Source organism: Plecotus auritus (assembly GCF_963455305.1).
Source record: "Plecotus auritus genome assembly, chromosome: 7".
Classification (NCBI taxonomy): domain Eukaryota; kingdom Metazoa; phylum Chordata; class Mammalia; order Chiroptera; family Vespertilionidae; genus Plecotus; species Plecotus auritus.
This window is the reverse complement of record NC_137774.1, coordinates 53,723,269-53,742,701: the sequence shown is the minus strand read 5'-3', so window position 1 is coordinate 53,742,701 and position 19,433 is coordinate 53,723,269. Positions and strand designations below refer to the sequence as shown.

Genomic DNA, 19,433 nt, shown 5'->3' with positions numbered 1-19,433 from the left:
AATAAACACAACTACAGGTATTTAAATAAAGGTCAATGAAATCTTGAAAAGCACAATAAAAATTAATTTTGTAATACAAAATACTAAAGTTTTCCTTAAGCTTGCATTCTCTTTGCCCCAGTAAAAATGCAAAAAGTGGGTACTCACATTTTTTTACTGGAACTTGCTCAAGAAAAGGATGGCTAAAAAACGCTTCTGTAATGAAAAGTGAGAACACAACCTTACTCAGCTACTGATCATAAATAATTATTAACTCATTTATGTTGCCTCCATTCCCTTTAAATGTAAAAGCATATTATTTTTATAAATCAAAATAATCAAATTATAATTCTTAATGAAAATTTTAAAATAGTAATTGTGAATTTTCAAAACATCCATTACCAACACAACACAGCCTGAGGCACTGAAGTGGACGCATTCCGGTGTGTGGTGTTCTCAGCAGACCAGCAGGGAGCACTGGCTGCAACCAGCCCTTCCTCGGCATCTTTTTGAACTATGGCTGTTCACTGTCCTGAGAGGAAATCTAGGTAGCTGATTTGTACACTAAATTCTATCCTTCTATCCCAGAAGCAGTCCTGCAACTGGTTTCAAAAATTATTTTTTAACTATTTAAAAATATATATTAATTTGATTTAATTTCTTCACTATCCACCAAGAATAAAAATTACACAGTAAGCCTGATAATAAAAGATAGTAAGTAACTCAGCCAATGGTGCTTAGTGATTAAGCATCAAACTATGAACCAGGAGGTCAGGGTTCGACTCACGTGCCTAAGCCAGCAGTGAGACATCCCTCTTGCAGTCCAGGGCTCTCACAGTCCGGGACATCCTCACTCCTTACTGCCCACCTGCAGCTGAGGCAGGAGAGGATCCCGCCACCGCCGCTGCACTTGCCAGCCATGAGCCTGGCTTCTGGCTGGGCAGTGCTCTCCTTGTGGGAGCACACTGACCACCAGGGAGCAGCTCCTGCATTGAGCATCTGCCCCCTGGTGGTCAGTGCATGTCACAGCAACCGGTCGTTCCTCCGGTCATTCTGCAGTTCGGTCAATGTGCATATTAGGGTTTTATTATGTAGGATAGGATTACCACAAAAAAAATAGCAAATGCATTTTTCTCTAAAAAATTTAAAGATTAATTTGATAAGCATCTTCATTAAACATGTTTTATGGGTTTTTTGGTCTGTCATTTTGGAGTCTTGCTATTTTACATAAGATTGATAAGAACGAGTTAACAAGCTATCCCCCAAAGATGAGCTGACACCCAAACAGTTTCAAGGGTAAATGTTCTTTCAAACCCTTTAAAAACTACATAATCCCTACAATATTAAGCACTCTAAGTTCTTTCATTATACATGAAGTGGTAAAATAGTATATGAAGATACACTGTGATATATTAAAGTACTGAGGGGGAAATTTTTTGCTTTAATGCTTATATTATAAAAGAAGAAAGGTTCAAAATCAATGATAGTAGCTTCCACCTTAAGTATCTAAAATTCTGAGATAGCCCGGCCAGCACGGCTCAGTGGTTCAGTGGCCATCTATGAACCAGGAGGTCACAGCTGGACTCCTAATCAAGGCACATGCATGGGTTGTGGGCTCCATCCCCAGGGTGGGGCATGCAGGAGGTAGCTGATCAATGATTCTCTCTCATCATTGGTGTTTCTATCTCTCTCTCCCTCCCCCTTCCTCTCTGAAATCAATAAAAATATATTTTAAAAAATAAAATAAAATTCTGAGACAGGCAGTGGCCTCTGAGAGGCCCCACAGCCCACTCCCACAACGCGCAACGGAGCTCAGCTGCCACGGAGCACAAGCACCAGGGCCGCCACGAGGAGATGGCTCTCTGGGCCCTAAAACCTATTCTTTGAAGTTAGGAACTTTTCTACCAGGATTCTGGGGTGTTTCTCCTCCATTCCTTCTTCCCATATCTTTTCCCAAATATTTCACCAGCCTCAACCTCTCCCCTCTGATATCCAGGTGCCTTTGACATCTGTACTTAGATACCAAATCTTAAATTTAACATGTCCCACCTAAACCCTAATCTCGCCCCCACACCTGCTCTAGCCACACACTCTTTCCCAACCTGTAACTGACAGCTCCATCCTTTCAGCTGCTCATGCCAAAAATTTGGGAGTCGTCTTTAAGTCTTCTCTTTCTCTCATACCCCACATCCAATCCATCCAGAAATGCAGTGCCTCCACCTCCAAAAAGATCCAGAATTCACCACTTTCTTCCCACCTCCCTTGCTTTTGCCCCAGTCTAAGCTGCTTCATCTCTCACATGGTGGCTCTCTGGTCTCCTTGAGTCTCCCAGCCTCCTCCTGCCTCCTCAGCCCCAGCCCCCACCACAGGCTGTTCTCACCAAGCAACCAAACTGGTCCTTTTCACATTAGTCAGATCATATCGTTCCTCTGCTCGAAACCCTCCAATGGCTCCCCATCACACTTTAAGCAAAAGCCCAAGTCTACATGACCTTCCCAGCTAAGGGCAGTGGTATGGCTACTCACTCTGCCTGAAAAGCTCTCCCAGAGACACCCACATGGCTCACACACATCAATCAAGTCTTTATTCCAATGTCACTTTCTCAGAAAGGTCTTCGCTGGCTACCTTAAAATTTTAATCCCCACCCACCCTCATTTCTCTTCCCTCTTTTAGTTTTTTCACAGTACTCATCACTTCCTAATATAGCATGGAATTAGAGTTATAATTTGTTTGTATCTCTCCCCCACTAGAATATATGCATCATGAGGGCAGGGATTTTGTTTATTACACTATCCCCATACTAAAACATAGCAGGCACTCAATAAATATTTACAAAGTAGGTGAAAGAAAGAGAGAGAGAGAGAGAGAGAAAAGTGAAACTGACTTTAATTTTCTTCTGAAACCTCTATAGTCTTTTTTAAAAAATCTTTTCAGAATATACAAATAAAATCAGAAAGCATGAGAAAATTGAAAATATTACTTACCAAAGTCCATTCTATCTTTTTGGTTTTTCTGAAGCAAGCCCAAAAGAAGATTAGCCAAATAAGGGGATGTTTCTCTGGGGATGCTGAGGGAAATAGGGGAAAAAAACAACGTAAGTGGTGAGTTTATATACTACATTAACTACGCGACTTTTGCCTTAAATGTGATAAACAAAAATGTATATGCGATTTCACAAACACTACATCTCATACCAATACCATAGTAAAGCCTCAATCCTCAAAGAAAAAAATACAGTAAGGAACTGTCTTTGAGAATGATTCCTGTTATGTGCTCACTCCTGCGGTATGCTGGAATATCTACATGAATAAAGCACTTCACAAGCATAGGCAATCTTGAGTTTTAACACAACTGCAACCTGGGACTAACAGTTACTATAGAGTTCTCTATTAAAAAAAGAGCTACCTCCAATTCATTCTGGAAAAGGCAGAGCTTAAGTAAACATGTGAGAAATAATACAGCTTCCTGAAATCCAACAAGAAAAAGACAAGGCAACTGAAAAAGGAATAATAGAAATATGCAATTCACAGAATAAAACTACAAAAAGGACATTAAACAAATAAAAAAGAGTCAACCTCACTAATACAGAGAATAATGAGAAGTACGTTATAGCCATCTGTCCTTCTCATTTGTGAGGCAGCAAGGGTGACGGCATCCCATCTTGGTAAGTGTGGGGAAGGTGCACTCTGTGCTGTATAAGCAAGGAGCAGCCAATTGGGAGAGTGTACCTTCAGTCCAGCAGGTCCATTTTAGGGGTCCATCCGAAAGAAGCGCACAAATGTGTGTACACTCTCCCTCTTTGTGCCCCCCACTAATGCCTATTTGTAGTAACCAGAAAATAAAAACAAGCATCTGATCAAACAAAATCTGATATTATATATAACTATGAGACTCTGTGTAGCCATTTTAAAGAATGCAGTAGTTTCTGAACAATGTCTATGCTATACTGTAGAGTAGAAAAAGTTGGACAATTTGCAAAATATGATGTAATTTATATTGAACTATACATAATATATACAAAGAGAAGCATTCAAACGTGCAAAAGGAACTTGCACAAGAAAGATTTAGAAGGATACATAGCAAACTCTCATTTTTCCTAGTCGGGGAAAGCCTAGAGGGAATTTATTTTCTACTTTATGTACATCTATTCTGTTTGCATCTCCTTCCTCTCACAGAACAAATATAACTTCCATAGTTTTTTTTTCTTTTTTAAAATGTTGTATTATTTTTTAAATATATATTTAAATTTTTTACTTCAGAGAGGAAGGGAGAGGGAGAGATAGAAAAATCAATGATGAAAGAGCGAGCCCATTGATCTGCGGCCTCCTGCACCCTCCCTATTGGCAACCAACGCAGGCATGTGCCCTTGACCAGAATTGAACCCAGGAATCAGCTAGTGCTAAATATATTCTTATTGATTTCAGAAAAGGGAGAGGGAGAGAGAGATAGAAACATCAATTATGAGATACAGATGCCATTGATCAGCAGCCTTCTGCATGCCCCCTTCTGGGGATTGAGCCCGCAACCTGGGCATGTGCCCTGACCAGAAAATTAAACCGACTGACTGGTTCATAGTTCGATGCTCAACCACTGAGCCATACCAGCTGAGCAAAATATGTTTTATTGATTTCAGAGAAAAAGGGAGAGGGCGGGAGAGATAGAAGCATCAATGATGACAGAGAAACATTGATCGGCTGCCTCCTGCATGCCCCACACTGGGGATCGAGCCTACAACCCGAGCACATGCCCTGACCAGAATCAAATCGGAGACCTCTAGGAGCATGAGATGACACTCAACCAACTGAGCCGCATAGGCCAGGCCCATAGCTTTTCTTTTAAATATAAAAAAGAAAAACGATACAGCACTACACAGGCACCTATGATGCACTAGTAATTTTCTAATTTCCTGTTATAAAAAATGTTCTCATTGTCATTGAAAATAAGGCTCAATAACGGAATACATAAAACAGAAAGTTCAAGTAAATAACATTGTATTAATTGTATTAACAAAGAGTAAAGCTCAGTGTAATGAAACATACCTAGGCATTAAGCTTCTGTGTTTTTCATAAAACATCCTTAAGTCTTGAGGACTATTAGCCTGTTAAAAAAAAAAAAAAAAGGTTTAATTTACTAAATAACAGGGGCAAAAATTCTAAATCATATGATTGATGTTTACATTCTTGCTATAAAACATAGATTCTGACTTGGAAGCCATAGATTGTTGAACAAGCCATAGATGCCACCAGGAACTTAATAAAACTCTGAAATGATATGCAAATTCTACATATCTGGGCACTGAGGTCAAACACTCAAGAGGCCTGAAACTTAGACAAGATTAAGAACCACTATTCTAGAGGTTAAGAACTAATATTCATGGCCTATCCAACAGGTACACTGTTACTGTGTAAAATCAGGGTGTCTTTTAACCTTAAGACCTTCAAGGGATTCCAGGGAGAGAACTAAGAATCCCACTACTCTTCCGTCTCTCCACAGGAGCAAGCAGCACCCTCCCAGAAAGAGCTGCCGCATTAGGGCAGCTGCTTATGCAGACAAACTGAATCTGAAAATTAACTGCCTGACCTGGCTGTGTCACTGAGTTTTAAATACCATCTTAGACTAGTAAGTTCACTTTGATCCAGTATTCAGATTCACAAAACCTCTATGCAATTACGCAATATGAACTCAAGAGGAATCATCATGATTACATTCTAGAGGGCCTCTTTTTGACAGGATGTTAGGGCAAAGGAGGAAAGAGAGAAAGACCCAAAATAATTTCCATAAAACCTAAACAACTAGCTCTCTCTGACCCAGCAGTAATAGGAATAGCTATATCGGTGTACAGTTTTCAGTGATATTCCCAGGCTAGCCCTAGCCCAGGGGTGGGCAAACTTTTTGACTCGAGGGCCACAATGGGTTCTTAAACTGGACCGGAGGGCCGGAACAAAAGCATGGATGGAGTGTTTGTGTGAACTAATATAAATTCAAAGTGAAGGAGTGGAGGGGAGAGCAAGAGAACCCTCCGCTCTTTCGGCTCCACGAGCCGGATAGAACAGCCTAACGGGCCGGATCCGGCCCGCGGGCCGTAGTTTGCCCACGGCTGCCCTAGCCCCTACTTGGATTCCAAGACCCCAAAACGAGGCTAAGCAGGAAACGCTGACATCACAATTCATACCCACTAGTTTTCAATACCCTGGAAAACCTATAATGGGCTCAGTCCAACTACAAAGAAAAGGCAGATAAAAAATAAAAAATGTTTTGGCTCACTACAGTAGTTTTTGCCTGTAACTAAATCAAAATAAGTCTCAAAGGAATCAAAAACACTGCTTTCATAGTATTCTCCATTTTATAAGTCAAAGGCAAATGCAAAATGAGAAGATCCCAAAACTGAGCACATAAGAAAAAGGCAGGGTACCTGAAAAGGTGGTTTTCCAACTAGGCATTGATATATTACTGTTCCTATGCTCCACAAGTCTGCCTTAGCATCATAATGTTGAGACATAATAACCTCAGGAGCCTGTGGTAAGAAAGTACAAGAGAGAACATTATGTTATTTACATAATTAATATGCACATATTAATTAACTGAAAAAAACTACTAAAATAAACACAAAACATTGTGATATTTTCCTAATTAAAACGAAACTGTAATGAATACAGAACTACTTTCTTACACTGACATTTACTGGTAAATCTCAAAAACAATGTTGCATGACAAGAAGTTGTAGAAACAAGCATCCTATATAATAAAGAGGTAATATGCAAATTGACTGTCACTCTAACACACAAGATGGCCACCACAAGATGGCCACCACAAGATGGCCACCACAAGATGGCCTGCAGGGAAGGGCAGTTGGGGGCGACCAGGCCTTCAGGGGAGGGCAGTTGGAGGCAACCAGGCCTACAGGGGAGGGCAGCTGGGGGGAACCAGGCCTGCAGGGGAGGGCAGTTGGGGGGACCAGGCCGGCAGGGGAGGGTAGTTAGGGGCAATCGGGCCGGCAGGGGAGCAGTTAGGCTTCGATCAGGCTGGCAGGGGAGTGGTTAGGGGGTGATCAGGCTGGCAGGCAGAAGTGGTTAGGGGCAATCAGGCAGGCAGGCAGGCTGTTGGGAGCCAGCAGTCCTGGATTGTGAGAGGGATATCTGACTGCCCGTTTAGGCCCGATCCCACCTAAACGGGCAGTCAGACATCCCTCGAGGGGTCCCAGATTGGAGAGGGTGCAGGCTGGGCTGAGGGACACCACCCCCCGCCCCCGTGCACGAATTTCATGCACCGGGCCTCTAGTTTCTATATACTATGAAATACAGTAAGAGTACTAAAATAATAAACACACACAGCAATTACAGGATAGAGGTTACTTCTGGGGGAGCAAAGTAGAAGAGTGGTACATGGGAAAAGGAAAAGGTACAATAGGAACTTGGACCGTCTCTGAAATATTTTACTTCAAGGCAAATATGGCAAATGTTAACTTTGTTAAATATAGATGGTAGGAACACAAGTGTTTGCTATACTATTCCTTTTCTTCTGTCACTTGTAAGCTTTTAAAATAACAGAAAAACTGTACTACAAAACACAATAAAATTATCTTAAAAACAAAGGCATTTATTTCTCTGCTGCTTTGCTATAGCTGTTTTCTCACTTCTCATTAGATGCTGCTTTTTAAAAATACCATCAATCAGGACAAGCATTAAACAGAAATGTGAAATATATTAAAGATAGTGACATTTTATTTTCCAGGCATAACATTTTTATTGTCCCTTGTAAATTTCTTATTGAGTCAATTTCCTTTAAAATCAGCTTAAGCACTCTCTCTACCCTTAAAGCTATTAACCCAAGGCTGGACTAATTTCATACTCAACAAGTGCAAAATAACTTCTAAATTATATTAAATTAATAATTTTGTATATAAGCAGTAAAATTATGATCAAGAAAGTAAATCTAATGTAAAACTTTTTTTGAACTGTGATTACTAGTTCCCTTGATTTCAAAGTTGATTTTAGATGAGACAAAATCCTAATTAGAAATAAATTCATTTTAAACTTAGAATTGAAACAGGTACATTTATTTACTACACAGGATATTTCTAGGCTTAATACTTCACATTAGTTTAGAAGTTTCATAGCCTAACCCCATCAGACCTAGCAATATGCATATCCTATATAATAAAGAGGTAATATGCAAACTGACCCTCACGCCGTAATGCCATCACAAGATGGCTGCGCCCACAGCGAAGGCGGGGTTCCTGTAACAAGCCATAATAAGCGATCAGCAGGGACCTAAGGCTGCATGGCGCCAGGCCATGGTGGGGGACCTGAGGCTGCGCCCCCTGTCCAGCGGGGCTTGACAGGGAACCTCAGGCCATGCCCCTCACCTGGCGGAGCTTGACAGGGGACCTCAAGGCACGCCCCCCGCCCCAGTGCCAGGCTGCAGACCTCAGGCCATGGCCCCTGCCCCGGCGCCGGGCTAGGGAACCTGAGGGTGCACCGGGGGACCTGAGACTGTGCCCCACTCCTGGCGCCAAGCCGGGGGACCTGAGGCTGCGCCCCCCGCCTGGCAGGGCTTGATGGAGGTGGGGCCAGCCGAGTCTGGATCTCGCCCATTGGGGATGGGGCCGGCCAGGTCTGGGTCTCCTGTGATTTCGAGGGTGGGGACTTGACTCTGGGTCCCGTGGCGCACCCCAGACTCTGACAAGGAGGAAGATTTTCATATACATTTTACTAATTTTCTTTCATCTCTGACACTTCTATTATTGAGAAAGGACAAATAGCAATATTAAAATATTTCCTCTAATTAATTCCCTTTTAATGTGCACAAATTTCATGCACCAGGCCACTAGTGAAAGAATAAAGAGGAAAGCTAAGATTGTTCGGCTTTAAGTGTGACACTGAGTAAAAAAGCTTCTACAATATAGGGATCTCATCAAGAAAGACAACATGCAAAAAGTTAATGTATCCTATAGCTGAAGAGATGCCCCAAAAGGTGTTTTGTAAGTATTCCTAATATTACACATCAAGTATGGCATGACGATACTTCATCAATTTTTATTTTCAATTTAATCTAGTAGGAAATTTCTACCACAATAATTAATTTTTAACTTACTTTAAAATATTTTTTATTGATTGATTTTAGAGAGAAAGGAAGTGAGAGAAAGGGAGAGAGAGAGAAACATCAATGAGAGGTACAGTGATGGGTTGCCTGCTGCATACCCCCTACTGGGAATCAAGCCTGAAACCTGGCAGGTGCCCTGACAGGAATGGAACCTGTGACATTTTGGTGCTCAGGACGGTGTTCAACCAACTGAGCCACATTGGCCAGGTCAATAACTAATTAAAAGACAAAATTAAAACCAATGGACAAAGAGGACTAACTTTTACAGTCCATTGTGCCAAAGCAAAAGGTGTCTGTATTATAGCATTATCCGTAACATAATTAATGTTAGTGGCATAAATAACAATTCAGACTCTAAAAACTGACATCCTACTTGGGAACAAGCGTTATACTTACCATGCTATGGCTGTAAACACACAAGAACACGGACACTCACTCACCATGTACATTGGGGATCCGCATAGTGTTGCAGCCATCATGTTACTATGTAGGTAACGAGCAAAACCAAAATCCGCTATTTCACAAAATAAAAAGGAGAAAAACAAATGATACTTTTGCTCACACTTAACACAGATCATGTAATTCTTCAGGAGACAAGTGGACACAAGAGAAATTAACAGCCATTGAATAAGACTGTTTACCAAAGAAAAAGTAGCTACTTCAATTTTGACTAGCTAAGAAATAGTAGTAGTCAGCAATCGTACAAATCAGTGCTCTGCCAGTTTTGTAACCAAGGAGAAAGCTCCAAGCTTTGCAAGGGAAAATGCTAATTATAATAAATAATTCATTAATATAGCTCTCATTAAATATCAATACCAGGTGTAGAATTTGAACTGTTTTTGTCCAGCAGATATCAGATGCAACCAATATAACATTAGAAAATTTTAAAATATTGCTAAGAAATTATTTTTCTAAAAACCATAAAAAAGGTTTTTTAAAAAATCTAGCATTACAAACTGCTTTAAATAATTTTGAGATACAAGAGCACTAAACAACCTGCCAAATAAGAAGGCTGAACTAAACTAAATCTAAATCTCTTAGATTTCTTATGTTAAAATTCCAAGAGTTGGAGAACTGGATTATAACTTTGCCACCAACAACTGCAGTATTTCAGCTTCCCTCGGATGAGGAGGAGCAGGATTTCCTGTTGGAATTCCTAACCTGAGCCCCCTGTCCAAAATTTAGCATATGCTGCCAATAATGTAATGTGTTCACTATCTTATACCTCACTGAACTCAATAAAAACTTTCAAAGTGCCGAAACCGGTTTGGCTCAGTGGATAGAGCGTCGGCCTGCGGACTGAAAGGTCCCGGGTTCGATTCCGGTCAAGGGCATGTACCTTGGTTGCAGGCACATCCTCAGTGGGAGGTGTGCAGGAGGCAGCTGATCGATGTTTCTCTCTCATCGATGTTTCTAGCTCTCTATCCCTCTCCCTTCCTCTCTGTGAAATATCAATAAAATATATTTTAAAAAAAAAAAACTTTCAAAGTGCATCAACAAACTCACTCATTCTAACAAAGCTGAACTATAATTATCTAAAAACACTGAGTCTCAAAAATGTTCTTTTCATGAAACAATGCACAGCCATTTACCTATTTTGATGCGAATACTACTGACACCAGACTTCCTGCGATTGGCGTAAGACAGCAAGATGTTCTGTGGCTTGAGATCCCTGTGGATGATGCCTTTGCCGTGCAGAATTCGCATGGCAGCTGCAATCTGATGCAGAAACACTCTGATGGTATCTTCACTGAGAGTTCCTTTAGCTGGTAGGAAAGGAGTCGCATAAATATTTAACCACAAAAAATCAAATACCATCTGTACATGCCAGCAATGGAAGTGAGTTGCTAAGGAGACCATGAAAGAAACTGGATTCAAATTTTCTCCCCTTTCTTTTACTTTAGTAATTGAAGTCTCTGAAGAGATATTAAATACCTCAAAAGTTTTAATTAGTTTGTTGTAAAGGGAACTGATTTACATTTGCATCTTGTTTTCACTGGTGTTCATTTTTGTTTTTCCTTCCTCATTTCCCTTAATATAACAGGTGCTCAACAAATGTGAGTCCCCTCTACAAGCCAAAAAATAAGTTCCCCTTCATTTTAGTCAAATATCTGGGTCAATGTCCACATTTAATTCCAACCATTTTATGAGCACAAACTTAAAACAGGTGAAATCCTTGAATGGAGAGACTTGGCCATTACTACCACTTAGACCTTTCAGGAGTCTGTTGTGTTCCCACATCTGCCTCCTTTAACCTCCCTCCTGACTTACACTCCTGTCCCACCACAGAATCTTTCATAACTAAAGACACCTTTAAGAAGAAATGTTTTAACCTGTTTTCACTACTATAAAAAGGTAACAGGAATGTTATTTTTGAGGATAGTCGTTATCCAGTAAATAAACACTGCAATGTTTCTATATGTACACTGGATTGTGTAATGCTTAATTAACAGCTTGGTTTGGAGTCAGGGTGCCTTTGCTCAAATCCTAGCTCCTTACCTGCTTTCTGTGTGACCCTGAAAGATGATCCCACTGTGCCCACCCCACATCCATAAAAAGCTGAAAATAGACCAACCACATTGGATTTCTGCGACAATCAAACAGGATAGCACATTTAATAATGAAGACTTTAGATAAGTACTCACATATAGTCAAGTACACAAATATACACTTCTTATTGCAATGAATCTAAAAGTCACAAGTAGCCCTGGCCAGATAGTTCAGTTGGTTAGAGTGCTATCCTGATATGCCAAGGTTACAGTTTGATCCTCAGTCAGAGCATATACAAAAATCAACCAATGAATAAATGGAACAACAAATTGATGTTTCTCTCTCCCCGCTCCTTCCCTCCCTTTCTCGCTCTCTAAAATAAATCAATAAATAAAAGTTAAAAAAATAAAAGTCACAAGTATAATTCCTTGAAACTCTAAATCATCCATACAACTCTAGAATATGTTCTACTAACCTTTCCATATGCAATTAAGATAAAGAAGCTAAAAATAACATTAACAGCTGAAACCGGTTTGGCTCAGTGGATAGAGCGTCGGCCTGCAGACTGAAGGGTCCCGGGTTCGATTCCGGTCAAGGGCATGTACCTTGGTTGCGGGCACATCCCCAGTAGGGGGTGTGCAGGAGGCAGCTGATCGATGTTTCTCTCTCATCGATGTTTCTAGTTCTCTATCCCTCTCCCTTCCTCTCTGTAAAATATCAATAAAATATATTAAAAAAAAAAATAACATTAACAGTTGGAACAAATTAAATATTATGGTTTTAAAATCATCTTAAAGGCATGTTAAATGACACTTTGTGTCTTTTTAACATCTTGAAATAAAATAAATCCCTTTGGTTTAAAAATTATGGAATACTGTCTGGCCGGTGTGGCTCTGCGGATGAGTATCAACCCAGGAACTAAGAAGTCGCTGGTTCGATTCACGGTCAGGGCACACACCTGGGTTGTGGGCTTGATCCCCCGTGGGGGGCATGCAGGAGGCAGCCAATCAATGATGTTCCTCTCTCATCAATATTTCGATCTCTCTATCCTTCTCCCTTCCTTTCTCTCTCTAAAAATCAATAAAACATATTTGAAAAATAAACCTCAATACACTTGTCTCTATCATTGGGGTGACCCCCTGCCAATAACAAAATCCATAGACCCTCAGGGCCTTATAGAGCAATGTACACTGTTGGCACCCTGCATTTGTGGATTCCCAACCTCAGTTCGAAAATACTGCTTCCAGGGATCTGGTCAAGATGACTAAGTAGGTACCCAGTGTGCTCACCTCTTCCCATGACCCCATCAAAATTACACCTAGATTACAGAACAATCAACATGGAGAGTTGCCTGAAGACAAGTAGAACAGAAGTCCTATAACTGAGGAACTAAAAAAGAAGCCACAAAGAGACTGGTAGGAGGGGCAAAGACATGAAATGGGCTGGTCCCACATGCACAAGTGGTGGTTGAGAATCAGGATGAATATCTCAACTGCAGAGGAGGTCCCAGCCCCACACAAGCTCCCCAGCCTGGGGCACCACTGCCAGGAACCACATCTGGCTATGAAGGTCAGCAGAGATTCTTTGCATCCAGGTAAGATGGAAGGTTGCTGGTGTCTTCCTAAAGGCCCCCCAACACAGACTCACCTGCTCACCGGCACTCGCCCTGGGCCCTGCCCTGGTGGAGGGCCAGCAGCTTAAGAGGCGCCAGAGACATATGGGGAAAAACTGAGTGTGGGGCTTCTGCAACAGCCACTATTTTTTTTTAATTTTTTAATTGATTTCAGAGAGGAAGGGAAAGGAAGAGAGAGAAACATCAATGATGAGAGAGAATCACTGATTGGCTGCCTCCAGCCCACCCCACACTGGCGACCGAGCCTACAACCCAGCCATGTGCCCTGACTGGGAATCAAACTGTGACCTCCTAGTTCAGCCGTGGGCAAACTACGGCCCGCGGGCCGGATCTGGCTGTTCTATCTGGTTCTCTTGCTCTCCCCTCCGCTCCTTTACTTTGAATTTATATTAGTTCACACAAACACTCCATCCATGCTTTTGTTCCGGCCCTCCGGTCCAGTTTAAGAACCCATTGTGGCCCTCGAGTCAAAAAGTTTGCCCACCCCTGTCCTAGTTCATAGGTCGATGCTCAATCACTGAGCCACACCAGCTGGACAGGACAGCCACTATTATGTCTGTGTTGAAACTTCCTTGCACAGACAACAAGCGGCACCATTTTTCCTAGGTTGAGCCCTCCCCTCAAAAAGAACTTTTTTTTAGCAGGAACCGGTTTGGCTCAGTGGATAGAGCGTCGGCCTGTGGAATGAAGGGTCCCGGGTTCGATTCCGGTCAAGGGCATGTACCTTGGTTGCGGGCACATCCCCAGTGGGGGGTGTGCAGGAGGCAGCTGATCGATGTATCTCTCTCATCGATGTTTCTAGCTATCTATCCTCTCCCTTTCCTCTCTGTAAAAAATCAATAAAATATATTTTAAAAAAAGAACTTTTTTAAAAAATCTGAATCTGCCTTGTAAACACCACAGGCTCCATCCTAATGACTCCCCTGAGATCCTGCCCCACCCAATTCTCACACTGCTAGAGGTTCTTTTGGTGCCACACGGCCAGCCACGGCCCACGCTTTAGTCTTTCTTAAAAAACTCAAGTTCCGCAGGCTACAGGCCTTGGTGTGTCCAGTGCCTTTTGCCAAGTGGCCTCAAACATAGCACTGCTGCCAAATCTAAACCTGCATTAACCTAGTAAACAACACTCACACAACTCAGGTACCAGCAGAGGCTCTTGCAGCAGCTGTGCCTCACGGGCAGCCGGCAGGTGGCAGCAGGACTCAGGAGCCCTAGGTCTTTTGCTAAGCAGCCTAAGGCCTGGTACTGGTAGCAGCCAGCATTGGTTCACAGTAACAGGCAGCAGCTGACCTTGACTTGCACTGGAGACCCTCTCAAGAGACCTCAGAACCAACACACAGGGTGGCCAGCTTAGACCAACACAGGACAGCACAAGTGGCATATCCTAAGGGTGGTCTTGGCAGGCACTAGAGCCAGCTAAGGTGAATTCCATTTCTGTGGGGTCACCCCTAACCCAGCAGCTTGTACAATGTAGTGATGGCCAATCCTCACAGCCTGAGGGCCAAGCATACCCACTGAGGGGCCAACAGCAATCAAGGCTAACCTACAACAGGAGGGACACACAAGCCACATAAGGACACTTGTGAAGGACCCTGCTCAGGTAATCAGGGAGACTGTGCCCCTGGGCCCCATAGGATACTTACTGCGTAAGACCTTCCTACCATGACTGGGAGACTTAGCAGATCTGACTAATACATAGAAACAAACACAGAGAGGCAGCCAAAATGAGGAAACAAAGAAACATGACCCAAAATGAAAGAACAAGAGAAATCTCCAGAAAAAAACTAAATGGAGATAAGCAATCTACCAGATACAGAGTTCAAAACATTGAAACTTAGTAAAAACTTCAACAAAGAGATGGTAAACATAAAAAAGAACATAGAAACTATAAAAAAGAGCCTGTCAGAAATGAATATAACTGAAATAAAGGATATACTAGAAGGAATAAACAACAGATTAGCTGAAGCAGAGCACTGAATCAGTGATTTGGAAGATAAGGTAGGAGAAGAAAACGCTCATTCGCCCTAGCTGGTTTGGCTCAGTGGATAGAGCATTGGCCTGAAGACTGAAGGGTCCCGGGTTCGATTCCAGTTAAGGGCACATGCCTGGGTTGCAGCTCGATCCCCAGTAGGGGGCATGTCGGAGGCCGCTGATTAATGATTCTCTCTCATCATTGATGTTTCTCTCTCTCCCTCGCCCTTACTCTCCCTAAAAATCTAAAAAATATTTCTTAAAAATCAATAAAAACATTTAAAAAATAAAAAGAAAACACCCAATCAGAACAGCAAAAAAAAAGAGAACTTTTTAAAAAATGAGGATACATTAAGGGACCTCTAAGGCAACATCAAGAGTGACAACGTCTACATCACAGGGGTACCAGAGGAGTAGAGGCATTGAGAACTTATCTGAAGATATAATGCCTGAAAACTTCCCCTAACCTTCAAAGAAAACAGACAAACAGTTCAGGAAGTGCAGAGACCCAAACAAGATGAACCCAAAGAAGCCCACATCAAGACACATCATAATTACAATGGCAAAGAATAAAGACAAAAAGAGAAACTTAAAGGCAGGAAGAGAAAGGCAGTTGGTTACCTACAAGGGAGCTCCTAAAAACAATGAAACTAGACCACCTTGTTACGCCATATAGAAGAATAAACTCAAAATGGATTCAAGACCTAAATATCAGACACCAAACTATAAAACGCCTAGAAGAAAACATGGGCAGTAAACTGACATTGCTAAACATTTGTTCTGGACATACCTCCTCAGGCAAGGGAAACAAAAGAAGAAAACATAGGCATTAAACTCCTTGACATTATTAAACACTAGAGGCCCGATGCACGAAGATTCGTGCAAGAATGGGCCTTCCTCCCCTGCTGCCTTCGTCCGGCTGGAGCCGCCGTTCCGCCTTCCCATGCTGCCCAGAGGCCAGGAGCGGCTGGGGCGGTGCCTGCATATGCAAATTAACCCGCCATCTTTTGTTGGGTTAATTTGCATTCTCACTCCTGATTGGCTGGTGGGCATCGTGAAGGTACAGTCAATTTGCATCTTACTCTTTTATTAGTGTACTAGAGGCCCGGTGCACGAAATTCGTGCAACGGGAGCGGGGGGAGGTGTCCCTCAGCCCAGCCTGCACCCTCTCCAATCTGGGACCCCTCGAGGGATGTCTGACTGCCCGTTTAGGTGGGATCAGGCCTAAACAAGCAGTCGGACATCCCTCTCACAATCCAGGAGTGCTGGCTCCCAACCACCTCCCTGCGTGCCTGATTGCCCCTAACCACTTCTGCCTGCCAGCCTGATCACCCCCTAACCACTCCCCTGCCAGCCTGATCGAAGCCTAACTGCTCCCCTGCCGGCCCAATTGCCCCTAAATGCCCTCCCCTGCCGGCCTGGTTGCCCCCAACTGCCCTCCCCTGCAGGCCTGGTCGTCCCCAACTGCCCTCCCCTGCTGTTCCAGTCACCCCTAACTTCCCTCCCTTGCCAGCCTGATCGCCCCTAACTGCCCTCCCCTGCGGACCCGATTGCCCCTAACTGCCCTCCCTTGCCAGCCTGGTCACCCCTAACTGCCCTCCCCTGCTGGCCTGATCGCCCCTAACTTCCCTCCCCTGCTGGCCCAGTCACCCCTAACTGCTCTCCCCTGCAGGCCTGATCACCTCTAACTGTCCTCCCCTGAAGGCCTGGTCCCCCCCCACCTGCCCTCTCCTGTAGGCCTGGTCCCCCCAACTGCCCTCCCCTACAGGCCTGGTCCCCCCCAACTGTCCTCCCCTGCAGGCCTGGTTGCCTCCAACTGCCCTCCCCTGAAGGCCTGGTCGCCCCCAACTGCCCTCCCCTGAAGGCCATCTTGTGGCGGCCATCTTGTGTGTTGGAGTGACAGTCAATTTGCATATTACCTCTTTATTATATAGGATATTTTTTCTGACATATCTCCTCAGGCAAGGAAAACAAAAGTAGGAATAAACAAATGGGAGTACATCAAACTAAAAATTGTTTTTAGTCAGATTAAAAATGGCAGCAGAGTAAGTGGATGCTGTATGGACATGCTTCCAGGACCAAACTGGAATTACAACTAAAATACAGAAAAACTTCCTGAATAATAAACTCAAGACTCACTGAAGAGAACCCTGATAACCAAGGATGGAGAGTGGAGACCACATAGAGGAGGGGAGGAGGCGCAAAAAGGCTGGCTGGGCACCCACAGATAGCACCCGAAGTTTGAGAGGGATAGCTCAGCTGTGGGAGGTTGCCACTGAGAACTCTGGAGTCTTATCCCCAAGTTGGGCCCCCCAACAAAGAGCACCAGAACTGAGAAGGGTACCCACATAACACCTGGCTGTGAAAAGCAGCAGGGTTGCTGTCTGCCAGAAAGAGATGGCTGGAAATGCAGGCACCCTCTTAAAAGGGCAAACGCATAAAATTCCCCATGCAGCCACTCACATTGGGCTCTAGCAGAGGGAGGGGAGACTGGACTGGAGCTGTGCCAGCAGAAGCCAGGGTTGGGAGCTCTGGGGCTAGAGCTCTGAAGGCAGACACGTGGGTTTCCTGTGCTGAGTCATTCCCTCACACTGCACAGGTCATCTTTCTCATGAAGACAATTGCTATCTAGGTGGTTTTTCCTGGGGGGAAGACAGATGACCCACCACACTGGAAAACACCTTATTCCATGGTGTGGACCTGTGGAGGCCCATTAAGAGACTGAGAATAATAATTAGTCTCTAGGCCAATAAATGAGGCATGCAGCTGGCCTCATGAAGTAATCGCCCCACCCTGTTCGGAAAAACTCTCACCACACCTGTGGACAATTGCCTGAGGGCTATTCAAGTCTAAATCCAATAAGTCTGCAAGCAGAGGCAGTCTCTGGAGGCTTTGCCTAATCCAGTGGTCCGCAAACCGTGGCTCGCGAGCCACATGTGGCTCATGAGCCACCGTTTGCCACTCTGTTCACTAATGAGTTTGCCGACCACTGTCATATACTACCCTTTACCTCTTTGCACACAATATACCACAACTGCCTAATCCTCACAGCTTCCAACTACACGGTAACATTTAGTCTAGTCCAGTGGTCGGCAAACTCATTAGTCAATGGAGTGGCAAATCGCGGCTCGCAAGCCACATGTGGCTCGCGAGCCTCAGTTTGCCAACCACTGGCCTAATCTAATTAGTCAGAAACAGCATTTGACACTGTCCAGCACTCAAAATTGAGAGGTGTAGCAGATCTACCTAATACATAGTCACAAACCTAAACAGGCACCTAAAATGAGAAGACAAAGAAACAACCCCCAAATGAAAGAACAAGAGAATTCTTCAGAAGAAGAGATAAATAAAATGGAGTTAAGAAATTTATCTGATATAGAGTTCAGAATAATGATGGTTAAGATGCTCAACAACATGAGAAAAGATATAGTAACTATGAAAATAGAAAGAATGACATAGAACAAATAAAGAACACATTGGAAGGAATACACAGCAGATCAGAGGAAGCTGAGGATTGGATCTGTGAATTAGAAGACATGGTTGAAAAAAATCACTCAGAGAACCAAAAAGAAAAAAAAATTAGAAAACAGGCAACATGAAACGTAACAATATTCATATAGTAGGTGTGCCAGAAAAGGCAGAAAGGGAGAAAGAAATAGAGAACGTGTTTGAATAAATAACAGTAGAAAACTCCCCTGACCTGATTAAGGAAAAAGTCACACAAGTTCAGGACGCACACAGAGTCCCAAGTAAGAAGAACCCAAACAGGCTGATGTACAGACAAATCATAATTAAAATGTCAAAAATTAAAGACAAAGAGAGCATCTTAAAGGCAGCAAGAGAAAAGCAAACTGTTACCTACAAAGGAGTTCCCATAAGGCTGACACCTGATTTCTCATCAGAAACTCTACAGGCCAGAAGAGAATGGCATGAAGTACTCAAGGTAATGGAAAGCAAGGATCTGAGACCAAGATTACTATATCCAGCAAGGCTATCATTCAAAATAGACCTTGAAATAAAGAGCTTCCCAGACCAAAAAATAAAAAATAAAGAAGACTCAAGGAGTTCATCACCACCAAGACAGCATTACAAGAAATGGTAAAGGGACTGCTGTAATGAGAAGAAGAGAGAGAGAAACCTAGGCATACAGAATTAAGATGGCAATGAACTAGCTATCCTATCTAATAAAAGGGTAATATGCAAATTAACCATCACTCCACTACACCCACAAGCCATGCCCACCAGCCAATCAGGAGCG

At 43.1% G+C, this 19,433-nt stretch overlaps 1 protein-coding gene across 1 annotated transcript in view; it reads right to left on the bottom strand.

Annotated features, from left to right (window-relative positions):
* Positions 1–19,433, bottom strand: part of ULK2 (unc-51 like autophagy activating kinase 2) — a 145,023-nt gene that overhangs the window by 78,545 nt on the left and 47,045 nt on the right. Inside the window, exons 6-11 of the mRNA XM_080677137.1 lie at positions 10,674–10,847; positions 9,522–9,595; positions 6,392–6,493; positions 5,019–5,077; positions 2,964–3,046; positions 148–195 (exon numbers count right to left, since the gene is read on the bottom strand). Coding sequence (XP_080533263.1) covers positions 148–195; positions 2,964–3,046; positions 5,019–5,077; positions 6,392–6,493; positions 9,522–9,595; positions 10,674–10,847 — 540 coding nt within the window. The remainder of the gene's footprint in view (positions 1–147; positions 196–2,963; positions 3,047–5,018; positions 5,078–6,391; positions 6,494–9,521; positions 9,596–10,673; positions 10,848–19,433) is intronic.